The 13,733-nt window shown below is 32.2% G+C and overlaps 1 protein-coding gene across 1 annotated transcript; it reads left to right on the top strand.

Annotated features, from left to right (window-relative positions):
* Positions 1-5,313: 5,313 nt before the first annotated feature.
* On the top strand, positions 5,314-12,878 carry LOC132283320 (ER membrane protein complex subunit 7 homolog). Its single transcript, XM_059785258.1, has 7 exons — positions 5,314-5,538; positions 5,786-5,829; positions 8,634-8,742; positions 10,850-10,913; positions 11,024-11,140; positions 11,263-11,371; positions 12,443-12,878. The coding sequence occupies exons 1-7, from the start codon at positions 5,438-5,440 to the stop codon at positions 12,538-12,540; spliced, it is 642 nt and encodes a 213-aa protein (XP_059641241.1). The 5' UTR covers positions 5,314-5,437; the 3' UTR covers positions 12,541-12,878.
* Positions 12,879-13,733: the final 855 nt, after the last annotated feature.

Here is a 13,733-nt window from a genome sequence, read left to right as displayed (position 1 = left end):
GACCCAGGTTCGAGTTTAGGTCTGTATCCAGTCCATACCTCCTAGCACCTTAGAGGCCTAGATTATAGGATCCATATTGTATAATGACCAAAATGCTTGGTTGGATGTTACATGTTGCATATGATCATTTCATATTCCATTATGTGCTTCAATTTATGAAATTATTTATTTATTTGGAATAGGATTGTTGTACCTGTTATCCATAGAAGGCACATTGAACTTAAGTGATGATGAGTGGGCCTGTGTTTGGTGGCACGTTGTGGGCGCCTTTCTGTACCCATCTCATAATGTAATCCTCGAACTTGGTTATTAAGTGATGATGACACTGGCATTGTGCAAGAGTAAATTGAAATTATTCAAGTGGCTTTTTGGTGTTAAAATTCAAAGTGGTCACTCTTCAATTGAAATGGATGCCCATTCCACGAACCAGTAATATCACAATTTTGGAAGTCCCATCAGCAATCAAGAGATAGAAGTCTGTTGTATCCGTATTTCCTTACATACTTTTAACTTGGTATTCACAATGCAATTTAGAAATAGAATTCTAACTAGTTTTCCTTAGCTTCCACAATTTTTTCCTTAAAGACTAATAACTAATCCTCCCCGTGTGTGTCTATAGAAATAATTTTTTGCCTGCAGTTTTATAATTAGTTCCTGATCTTTTGCTTTCTATAATTTGTCATGATAGCCATATCTAGTGTTAAGAGAGCCAGAGTGGCAATGGAGGAAAATTTAACTGTTTCAGTATTTCAACTGTTCTTTTGTATGTTTCAGAGTAGATAACTTTCTGTAGAAACATGTCAATTTTGTTTTTCCACTTATGTTTCTCTTCATACGTTAGATAGTTTCTATAGAAATAAAGTAAAATTTAATCCTTAGTTAGTTTAATATAATATGTTGTTTAATGACGTTTGCAACTGGCTTGTTAAGAATTTTTGAAGCATTTATTGGTCGATTGTTGCTCATTCCTTGTTGATAAATATCATTTTGGGTATTATAAAGTTTTATGTAACTTGGTGGTGTAGTTGAGTGAATTAGTGGATGTTATACCACATGCCATCCAATGTCGTGGAAATAAAAGCAATCCTTGCTCCAACCCAATGTGCCTTAAAATCAAAAGATACTTTATCCATGCGCATCAATGCAGTTTTTAGACAACCAAGATTTTACTAAGGGTTCACTCAGAAAATTGTATCGATATTTTGATGCAGAGAAATTCAATCCCTTGAATACCTTGGTTGGTATTGTGGACGCCCATAAAACCTAATGGTTATGCACTGGTGGCCTAATGGGACATTTGGTTTGTATACTAACTTATAGTTGTTCTTAACAAGCCTGTTGTTGGCTCCATATTTAATATTTTTCAAACAGTAGTGTCTGGAATCGTGTTCAACGTAGGTGAGAAGAACATGTATAGAGCTGATAAATTATTAAGTGATCTGGGACTAGTTAAACACAAGATATCATGCAACTAAACGTGTCAGCTTTAGAGTAAATGAGATTGCATTGTCAATAGTAAACAAACAATTTTGGGCTAAACATCTTCTACATGCTAATTGAAAAGGGCATGCATTCAATAAGAAATGAAATGTAGCTAGGAAAAATAGTACAATATTATTGTATATCTGAAAAATGGTATTGCATGGATTCAAACAACCTTATTAAAACCTTGTTAGAAAAAACCAGTGGGACAAAACCTGATCGAAGGAAAAAGAGTACAGTATATGTCGATACGTTTTTAATTATTTGCTCCCCTTCATCAGTATATCAGTTGGAGTAGTTCATTATGAAAGATCCTTAAATTATCACATCCCAATGTTGTGTACCAACTTCTTGAATGTCGTAGATGACAGTGTTTAAGTGAACAGGTTTGCTAAATTTTCACATGAATGTATCTACTAAATATCAATATAACCATTCTTCTGACGTTCATGTGCATAAATTTTTTTTTGGTGAGATGTGCTTGGTCCTGTTACTTTTGATTTGACCTTTTTCATATGTGCAATGCATGTAATATTATCTTCATATAATACTATATGGCTATTTGTTATTGATGAGAGGCCACATGATGTTCAAATGTGTTGGATCATGGATCATAACCAAATGTATTCCTTGCTTGCCTCATGAATTGTAAGTATTTCAGAATGACTCAGAGAAGTGGCAATCATTGTTAGCTTTATAGAGTGGCATGATATATAGCATGCTACCACAAGTAAACATATACTTTGTTTGTGATCAAGCTTTATGTTGGTCAGATAGATAACCATGCCATCACTTACAAATGTATTTGTCTAAAAGATAGAGTTTGGAATGTGAGCCTGGTTGGGGAGGGTTGATGTCCTCCCAGTGTTCTTCTTTTGGGGGGTTCTAGCCATGGTTGCCAGTGGATCGAGGTGATTAAAGTGTGCATATGTTGATGTATGTGGTTCGAGGTGAAGTTATTCTTGGGGACATGAGTTCATTGTTATTGAGGATCTGCTTTGATTCATTGAGTGATCATGATGTTCTCTTGAGGTCATTTTACATTGATTGTCTTAAGTTTTGGAGTCTAGGGCGTGAGTGAGTTTTAAGGGAATGTTTAGGAAATTATCGAATTTGGATGTGATTTGTTTGTAGAGATTTCCTGTTCTAGCTTGTGGCTATGAAAGCTTTTAAAAGCTTATAGTGTAATCAGTGATCAGTGGAGTTTTGTATATCATCGTGTGATGTACGATTAAGGTATTGTTGGACTTTTCGGTGTAACGAAATTACGTTCACATAATTGTTGAAGTCACATGACCTAATGAGTAGATGACGAATGAACCTTTAAAGTCATATTTAGGCTTGGATATGTGACCTTTTTCTCGGGATTTATGTGAGAACAATATTAACGGATTCTGGGAGTTTGACTTTTTTAAATAAAACAATCCCATATCAATTGTGTGCCATGAAGATATCGCAATACGTGCTTAATTCTATTCCAATATCTGAGGGTTGGTGCAGAAATGTATCTTGCTAATAAATTGATTCAAAAAGCTATGTCAGGTCGTGTGTAATTTGTAAGATATATTAGACCACCAAAATTGTACTGAGATATGATCTTTCAGGACCAAAAATTTATTTGTCATCCTTGTGAGGATGAAAATGATCTTTTTTTACATCAAGTTATCGAACAACCATTGGGAAGCTCAATGGATGGGCTTTATCATATAGAAAATTCCACTTGATAAATGTTCAATTGCAGACCAACAAAAAATTTTGTTTTTCCAAGATCTTTCATCTCGAATTTTTTCTTTAAATAAGTGGTTGTATTTTTTATGCTTATCCAATATTCCCACAAGATTAAGATCATCAACATATATTGCAATAATAGCAAAATCAAAGTATAATTAGTTAATAAAAATGCATTGACAAAGATGATTATTCACATACCCTTCTTTTAGTAAGTACTCACTATTTATTTTTTTTATTTTTTTGAATATTATTTATTTCAATATATATATATATATATATATATATATATATAGAAACATAATCTTTATTGGAAATATTCTTTTCTAATTCTATATATTTTCCTTTCATTCCTATAACTCTCCTTCTATAAGAAAATATAATATCTCTCTCTCAAAATTATTTTTCTCTCTCTAAAACGGAGCACCCAATATCAACAAGCTCTAAGAAATTTCATAACATCAGTAGAGAACACAACCCGGGAAGATGTTACTTGACCCACTCAAAAAAATCAATCTTTTAATGAATAACCAAATGAAATATAGTATAATAAAAATAAATAAATAAATAAAGAGGATGTCTTCTTTGGTAATAGATTGTTAAACGAAACATAGAGATATTTTAGAGAGAGAAAAAATTATTAGAGAGAAAGATTTCCATGAATAGGTCTTCATATACATCCAAACAAACCCATTCACTATTTAAATATATACAAAATTGGCTGGGGCATTCTTGTTACACAAAAATGGTACTTTTGGATTTTTTTAAAAAAGTGACATCACCAACAGCTTTTTTTCAATAAATTTCTTCAATAGGGGGCAATTTGCTCAAAAAATAGATAATACAGGGAGTTATATGCACACTTATTATTTTTATTTATTTACTTCTTTTTTTTCTAATAAATATGTTTTTTGCACATTTTTTATATAGCGAGGGAATTTTTTACACTTAACCCATTTTTTTCATCGTAAATAATTTACGACATCCAAACATTAAAAATTAAAAATTATTTTACATCCAAACAGCCTTGGGATGCGTTTAGTAAAGGGAAACGTTTTATGTTTTCTATTGTCAGTCCCTAAAAAGTCAAAACAAAAACAAAAAACATGTTTAGTAATGTGTTTTTGTTTTTCTGTAACAGAAAAGGTTTTTTGTTTTTGTGAAGAAAGGAGAAAACATAAAAAAGGTGTTTCTCATATTTTTGACACTATCGAGCAAAAACGTTTTCACTATTATTATTACATATATATTGTTCATTTCAAATAAAATGTATGTTATTTATATTATATACTAATGCTTCATATTAAATACTAATAAAAATTATATTTTTAATATATAATTATATTATATTATATATTAGTGTAAATTATTTTTTATTTAACAAAAATATATATTTAAAATATAATATATTATATAATAGTGTAAATTATTTTTTTGGGACAAAAAAATGATTTATTATATATTATATATTATATTATTAAATTATTATGCAACATACCTAACATATTATTATATACCATATCTATATTATATCATAGTTATATTATTTAATATTATTTATTTATTATAATATAATATATTTATATATTTTATAATAAATGTATAGATGATGCATATGTATGCACTTATATACAGAATTGATTAATTGGTTAGTGTTTTTGTCATAATATGTCTTATTTTGTATTTATGTAGTGGGTATTATTAGGATTTGTGATTTTAAATTAAATATTATATTTTTTTTATCCTGTATTGAGTATTTTTACTATTTGTAGTAAAATAATTGAATTGGAAATATATTTAAGATTTTTTTGTAGTAATGAAATTTGCTAATAAAAATAAAATAATTAAATTTTTTTTTTATGTAAATTGTAACAAATGTGTATTATTAAACACTGTTATTGTTTTTTATTTTTAAAATTATGACAATAATAAGTGTTAATAAATATTATTTTTGTATTTTATTGTCTTTCAAAAAATAAAATTATATTTTTACTTTCTTAAAGTTTTAAAAATAAAAAACAAAAACGTTATTAAATACATAACTATCTTGAAATGTTTTTTAAAACAAAAAAACAAGACATCCCATTTTTTTGATAATTTCATTCCCTTGTCTTCTTTCATCCATCTCAAACACGGCGTTAAAGTCGAAACAAATACCAACGACTTCCACGAAGAACCATCATTGTTGGGTCTTTCACTCTGAACGATTCGAATTTTTCTGTGTCTGATGGCAGTGACACGGAGATCTAGAGCGATGCTTCTCACTCTAGTATTGCTTCTTCACTGTTGCTTCTCTCTCCTTCCTTCGACGGTCGCGATCTCAACTGGGTGCGTATACCTCACTTATAATATATATATATATATATCTCCTACATAAACCCTAATTTGTTTGTTTTGAATCTCTATTTCTCCTTTGGAAAATGAATTAAAGTGTTGTGTCAGTTTTAATTTTTAATTTCTGCACACAAAAATCAAGTTCCAGCATTGATTTTTATTTTTATTTATTTTTTCTTGGGCAAAACCAACAGATATATGGATTGGCATGCAATTTATTTATTGATTTATTTATCTGCAGGAGTGGTGATGGTTATACCATAAATGGTCGAGTAAAGATTCCAGGTATGCTGATTTTATCTATTAACCTTTTATTTTATTTTCTTTTTAAATATACAAGTTTATGCTTTTTTGCACCTTTGGGTTTGTTTTCATTAAATTGAAAATTGAATTGTAATATTGTGTTGATTATGTCATTTTTTTTTGGTAGGATATATTTCTATCTAATGTGTTGTTGTGGTATGAGATGAGCATGTATTTCATTATGAATAGGATGTGGCTTGATGATTTTATTTTTTAATTTTTATTGTGAGGTCAGTTTATGTATCTTTCTTAGTTTATGTATCTTTTTTTTTTTTTCCTAGTTGGTACTCACACCCGTCTCTTCTGATACTTAAACCCCTGACCTCGCTTTGGGAAGTAAGAGGTCGGCACCGCTAGGCCACTGGCCCGTTGGTCAGTTTATGTATCTTTCATCTATATGTTGAGTGTCTTTGCTGGTACTACAGATTGGGGCATAAGCTTTTTGTGAGAGTGGAATTATTACATCGAATTGGAGATGTCAAAAGTAGGAGAGAATAAAAATATGAATTTCTTAATGGAAATTCAGATTTTAGGGTCTACAAACATTAACAGAGGAGGAAGAAGATGGGGAAGACAATCTCTTAAAGTAAATCTTTATGTTCAAAACACTTGATTCAAAATTGGAAGAAACAATGAAAAAAAAAAGATGTTTCAAAATTTTAAAATCATAAATTCACCTTCTTGATCACATTTTTCTCTTGGTACAACTCATCTAAATGCCTTCCAACACTGTAAATTCAGGGGAACATTTGAAAATTTAGCTTGCCCAATACAAAAAAACAGTTTGTGACTAAAATCTATTCATAAAGCCCAAAAATTTCTACAACAAAGAAAAGATAGCAAATTATTATTATTATTAATTTTTTTTTTTTTTTCCTTTCCGGTAATTGAAAGATAGCAAACTTGGTATGACAATCCTAACTCAACTTAATTTAGTGGCTTGCCGCCTGCGAGGTTTCTTTTGTAAAATACACCTTTAGAGATTTGCCATATTTGTTGAATGCGAACAATGGATAACAATTTGACCCTAACTTTTACACTTTTCGTTAATTCTTATTCAAAATTCAATTAATTAGTTTGATAATTATGCCGAAGGGAGGCTCAATGATGCAGTGCTTGTCTCCCGCCCCAACTTTTCCTCTTTTTTTTTTTTGTGGTGTGGGGGGGAGGGGGGAGTTGGTCGAACTAAGCGGGCTTACATAACAGAATTTTACGTGGATAAGAATTCAATGAACTATTGGAAGCTTAGCAATTAGCCAATTAACTATTATTTTCTTTCTTAGCTATTCATATTAATATGAATGGAGAAAAGAATAGAATGTAAAAGTTTAAATCAATATTTAATATTATAGAACTTAACAATTAATATAGCGATGGGGGTATTGGTTGAACAGCTGCTTTGGATGATATTTGTACTGTTGATAATCTCAAGTGCAAGGGCTTTTGGATCACCAACTGGTGCTGTATGTGAAGAGGAGGAAGAGATAGTGAGCCATTTACTCTTGCATTGAAGTATTCTGCAGCCTTCTTTCATCACCTGGAATTGTGTGAATTATGTTTGGCTTTGTTATGGGGATACTGCATAGCTGGAGAGGAGGTCTATATCTGGATATTACACATTTGTAGGAGGTAATTTGGTAACATGGAAAAGTAAGAAGCAAAATGTTGTGGCGAGATATAGTGCAGAGGCAGAGTATAGAGCAATGGCTCATACAGCTTGTGAAAGAGATGGGTTTTTGCAACGACAGGCCTATGAGAATGATTTGTGATAATCAGGTTGCTACGTACATTGCCAGCAATCCGGTGTTTCATGAGAGAACTAAATATATCGAAGTAGATTGCCATTTTGTGAGGGACTTGGTGATGAGTAAGAGGATAATTACTACTAATGTGAGATCCAAAGATCAACTGGGAGATGTATTTACCAAGGCATTGGGAAAATCACGATTTTCAAAATTATGTAACAAGTTGGGCATGATAGATATCTATGCTCCAACCTGAGGGGGAGTGTTGAGTAATAGTGTAATTAATGATAGAGTTGGGGACATATTGTAAATAAGCTACACTTGTAAGTGTGTGTGTATATATATATATATATATATATCAGATTTTAGGAATAGAACACCACCAAACATCTCATTTCTCTCTCTCTATCTCTCTTTATCTCTCAACAGCATTGAATCAGGAAGGCGTAGAATGCTACTGTCTCTGCCTTTTGTGGGGAATTTGGTTTGACCGTGTGAGTGAAATAGTTCAGTTTTTGAAGGGCAGATCATCCAATACATAGGCTGAAACATCTTTTTTATTAGGTCTTCATCTTCTTTTGGACTTTAGAGTCCTATATTATGATGTATGATTCTTTGTACTTTTTTTTTTTTTTTTTTTTGGGAAAATGAGATTTATTCTTCATTGTTTCTGTATAAACTCTCTGTGTCCCGCCTTTTGGCACTTTTAGTGGAATTCTTACCTTACCAGAAAAAAGGAAAAAAGAAAAAATATAGGTACACGTATAAAAACTGAGTTAAGCAAAAGTACAGATATTTTATTTGCTGAGCCATTAATGCAATGCATTGTTCACAGGCGTTAAAACCTCAGTAGGCATCAAATTACAAGTGTTATAGCTTAATTAATTTCAATCCTGATTCAAAGTTTTGAAATATCATATCATTAAAAATCATTGATCTTATTTATTGTTTGAAGTCGCCTATATCTTTACAGCTTTATTTATTCATTTTAGAGATGATTTTTTTTGGCTCTTTTGGATGGTTGGTGCTTTGTTTTGGCAGGCATTGGTTCAAGAGGATTTGGTCTGCCAGCAAAAATATCAAATGCCAAAGTCATACTCAATGGTGGCCAAAGAGTTACCTTTGTCAGGCCTGATGGTTATTTTTCATTGTATCCTACCATATTTATATCATGCATTTACTTTTCTTTTGATTAGATCCATGGCAGTTCTAGAATTTGTACACGGTATAACTTCACTTCATGTTGGTTCATCTATAACCAAATTGTAGTTTTTTTTTTTTTTTTTAGTTGGTTGTCACACGCCCCACTTCCAAGGAATTGTTTGCACCCAAGAGGAGTCGAACCTTAGGCCTGATCCTTCCTGAGGCACCAGGGCCAAGTGACTTACCCACTTGAGTCAACCCCTTGGGGTTCAAATTGTACATATAGTTTCTGCAATTTTATCCTTTTTCTTGTATGAATTGTTGTGTGCATGTTTATGGAGGTTTGGATATGAAAGTTTTTTATGGTGATGTGAAAATTGAGTTTCTATGAGTAATATTTTTGTCCTTGACAGCGGATACATTAACATTATGAGGATTAACCGACAATGTCGATTGTGTTTGAATAAGGGTAATAGTCATTTCTAACTGAAGTTGAGCAGTAATGTTATCTCATATTTTGGATTAGGTTATCTCTTAGTTTGCATTTAACATGGAGTTCCGGTGGTGCTACGAGAAACCGAAGAAAGGAAGAATTAGGTTGTTCAACCTATAAATCAAAGAACAATTTTATGAAGATATTTTAATATGTAAACATAAATATTTATAAAGCAAAGAATAGAAACGAAAAAAGAATATGTTTAAAAATTTAATGTCAAAAAGGTTGAGGGAAAAATTGAAGACAGTTTAAGATCATCCATACATACTTATACGCTTAATTTTGTTAATGTAAGAGCGATTGTATATGCATAAAAGAATTTCAGGTGATGGTGTAGCCTAAAAGTTGATTTTGAGAGGCTGGTATACTTGTATCAAGTGGTGTTGGATCAAAATCTGATGTTATTTACTAACGAGTTGTAATTCCTTGTTTGTTGTTATTTGTAATGGGGGTAGGTTCTGAATACCTTTTTCTCTGTCTTGTTGACATTCCAATTACATTCTAGCCTGCATCATGTGCTGTTATATTTAGGATTTCTTAAAACTAAAAAAGTCAATAGCTTTCAGTATAAAAAGGTATATATTGGTGCCTTAACAAGGATATTACTATTTATAAGAAATTACTCTTCATACTTTATCATGTTTGGGTTTGATTTGTAGTAATGATTTGAGCTGCTGTTTATAATGCTTCTCTAAACATGGTCAAGTTTAGGCCACAACAGCAGCTACTTGGCATATTAGAGGCTTAGTTTTGTGGCATATTAGAGACTTAGTTTTGTCAGATTTCCTTTGTTTGTCTTTTTTGGTGTTTCTAGGTCTGACAGTTTCACTTTTCTTGGTTCTGTGAAGGCGTTGCTTGTTCGTGTTATGTTGGGAGCTATATGCAATTGTTTAACACAACCGAGGAGTGCTTTGCTTATTATTTTCTTTAATTTCAAAGTTTCATCCTGCATGGTTAGTATCTGTCTTGTGTCACGAGGTGGCTTGTTTCATTTTGTCGGATGGTCATCTTATTAAAAAATATTGAATTTGGTCCTGTTCTTCATTGGTTTTAAGGGAAGATGCATGTGTAATAGATTGTTAGGGGTACTTGGTAGATGGAGAGAAGGGTCATATACCAGCGTTAGATCTCTCTCTCTCTCTCTCCCTGTTTTTTTTTTTTTTTTGGCCCGGGGGGTGGGGGAGAAAACCCCTGGCCTTCTATTCTGGAAGGTGAAGAAGTATCACTGGACTACAACCCTTGGTCTTTTCCTATATATATTAAAATAGTAGGTTTGTACAAAATACTTCAGAGGATTCATTAACCTGCAATTCTTTATGGTGAACTGATTTTCTCTGCATGAAAGCTTGTCACATTTTTGGTGTGCAAATTTGAAGAAAATAACCCTGAAAGTGGACACTTTTTCCTGTTTTATTTTGATAGGCCAGTCTGGCTGTTTTCATCTGATTACCATTCGTTTTATTAATTCAAACTGATTAATTTTAGACCATAGGGCTGCGTAATCAAGCAAAGGCTTTTACCTAGGAGCTCAAATATAGATATACGTGTATGTATATGGAAGAATGCTATTGAAACATTTGGTAGACTCAGGCTAGTTCCTTAACCTCTATGCTCAAAGCCATAATGTGCCAGCAGGGACTCATCTGATTGAAGTGGCTGCAATTGATTATTTCTTTTCTCCGGTGAGATTATGCTATCCACATTCCCAGCTAATACTTGATCATAGTGGAACATAATCCAGATTTCACATGGTTCAATTATTTTTTATTATTATTATTTTTAATATGACCAGGTTCGCGTTGATGTCAGTGCCAGAAACCCCGGTAAAGTTCAAGCAGCACTGACAGAAAATAGGAGGGCTCTGACTGAGCTGGTCTTGGAGCCTTTGAGAGAGGAACAATATTATGAGGTTGGTTTAGATGTCACTCCCATTATTATTTGTTTTTTTTTTTTGTTTTTTTTTTGTTTTTTTCGGAAAGGATTATTATTTGTTTAAACAAATGATTATTGTTATCCTTTTTTTGGTTGCAGATAAGGGAACCTTTCAACATAATGTCTGTAGTGAAAAGCCCAATGGGTCTGATGATAGGATTCATGCTGCTGGTGATGTTCGTGATGCCCAAACTTATGGAGAACATGGGTAAGTACTCTATACTTGGTTCAATAATTTTTTGTTTCGACTTTCAACTATGCTCCAATTTGCTGTGAATTTACTCAGACTGGCTTGCTTTTCAAATGGCAAGCCTAATCCCCAAATGAGATTCAACAAAGCTAAGTTATGCTTTAATCATAGTCAGTTTTTGTCATTCGTCTCATAAAAGGACCTTAACTGCTAGGTTCTTGATATTTTCAAATTGCCAAGTTACATGATTATTTTTGTGCATGTAATGTATTATTGCATATAATCCAGTAAACAGTTTCTCCTGGGACATCCACTGAATTTGAAAGACAAGGAGAAGATTTAGTTTCTCGTCCGTACTTTTTTTTACTACCATATAAAACAGTACATAACTCACTGCCTATTTTAACTGCTTGCTAAAATCTCCATTTGATGGCAAAATCTCCTTCCTGCTCCCTATGGAAAATAGAAATGGTGATATTTCCACAACTTTGAACACACCAATGCCAAGTTGACCCCAATTCCAACTGGGCAACTATTAAGCTTAAAACAAGATTTTTTGTTTGTTTGTTGTTGTTATGTGCATTTTGTTTTGTGGGCAGGTAAATCACATATGCTATCATTTTCCCATTTAGGATTCAAACCCTGAACCCTCCATTTGGAAGGAGAAGAGATACCATCTTTGGTGTTTTTATTTTATTTGGCTCTCCAAGTGGGTACCATGGCTGTAACAATGGCACAATTTTGCAATTGGAGGAACATACTGAATACAACCTGAACTTAACCTGTCAAAAGATTTGGCAATCAATAAGTTTGACACCTAGAGAGGTGAAAAGATGACAATAGATCCAGAAAAGTATATTAATAATAAATTAATAGGGTAAGAAATGTCCAAATCCGAGTGGCAATAGTTGTTAGGCAAACTGCTTATTGGAATATATAGCAAATGATGTGGTCTGCAACTTCCTGTTTATACGTGTTCAGATTCCCAATCTATGGTTGAGGGACAAAAGAGTGTTTCATTTTATGATTTTTGTTGGTTGTTTCTACTTTTAAATTGTTGGTATCAATCTATATTTGTGTTGGTGACAGACCCTGAAGAAATGAGGCGAGCACAAGAAGAGATGAGGAACCAAGGGGTTCCATCTCTTTCAAGCCTTTTACCCGGAGCTGCCCCGAGGAGCAGTTAGAGATTAATTCGAGGCACTATTTGAAGACTCTATCTACTTTACATGATTCTGAGCTGCAAAATTGTTGGAGGGCATTAATTACCACAATGGTTCTTAACTGGGTTATCGGATATATGCTCTTGAACAATGGGTCTCTTGCTGGTTGGCGGTTATGGTTTTTTTATGTTGAGGAATGCTTTTTTGGATGATGATTCAGGAGAAAAGAAAGAATTTTTCTTTGTATTACTATCAAATTATTGAAGTTCCCTTTTCTTTATAACCAAGACTAGTCGTTTGTATTGTAGTGTTACGCAAGCCTTTCTCAATTTTATAACTTAATAGTCTGTTAGTTTCTTTTATTCTCTCTCTCTCTCTCTCTCTATATATATATATATATATATATATATATATATCTTTGCATCTTAACCTATGGGGAGAAGGATCCTCTCTAGTGCGTAGTCGAAAGGGTGAAAATTGCCCTGCAGTAGGGATTTTCGATTTCAACCCTTTCCATTGCACAGAAGTTTCGACTTTATAGTTTTGTTTTTTTTTGAGGTTTGTACTTTATTTTCTTTTTCTTTGGAGTATATTTTGTAATAACCTTTTTAAGATTTGTTATTAGGTATAACTTTTTATAATTGAGCCCTTGGGTCTACATATTGCAAGGCTCGATTAGAGAGCTATAGGGGGATGAAAAGCTAGGTTGATTAGTTTAATTATTTTTGAATTTTAACTTTCACATCCAACTTAAGCTTAATTAATAATAAAAAGACATGTAATAGTAAGCATAGTGCAGCATAAAACATCAATACACATGAAAAATGATTTTATTTTATTTTTTAATTATTATTATTATTATTATTTTAATTATGTTGAAAGGAAAAAGCTCAACAGAAAAAGACCATGATACTTGTGACCTAAATTCACACAATCTAACTTTATTTTTTTTCTGCTACAAATAAGCAAATCCTTTTCTCATGCTATCTGCGGCTACATCTTGTGATTTGATTTCTAATGACTAATTTCATATTCAACCTTCAAGTTTGTTGTATAGAACTATTGTTTTTGATCAAATTTCAAATATTTAAATGAAAACTGACACTCTTTCCTAACAAAATCAATATTAGATTAAAAATTTGTCAAGGATGAATTTGTCAATAATATTACTAATATGTTCAATAAAGCAAACATGGTCATTATTTCAAATGTCAATA

The sequence above is a fragment of the Cornus florida genome, unplaced genomic scaffold, assembly GCF_030987335.1.
Source record: "Cornus florida cultivar Cherokee Brave unplaced genomic scaffold, ASM3098733v1 CherokeeBrave_3.0.0_Hap2_Chr11, whole genome shotgun sequence".
NCBI classification, from domain to species: Eukaryota; Viridiplantae; Streptophyta; class Magnoliopsida; order Cornales; family Cornaceae; genus Cornus; species Cornus florida.
The sequence above is the reverse complement of the archived record's forward strand: the minus strand, read 5'-3'. Positions and strand labels throughout refer to the sequence as shown.

Bases quoted from the DNA above. Each gene is read 5' to 3' on its own strand.
- LOC132283320 (XM_059785258.1), top strand. From the start codon at position 5,438: ATGGCAGTGACACGGAGATCTAGAGCGATGCTTCTCACTCTAGTATTG. The intron at 5,830-8,633 runs GTATGCTGATTT...TTGTTTTGGCAG, and splicing joins TGGTCGAGTAAAGATTCCAG to GCATTGGTTCAAGAGGATTT. The intron at 11,372-12,442 runs GTAAGTACTCTA...TGTTGGTGACAG, and splicing joins CAAACTTATGGAGAACATGG to ACCCTGAAGAAATGAGGCGA.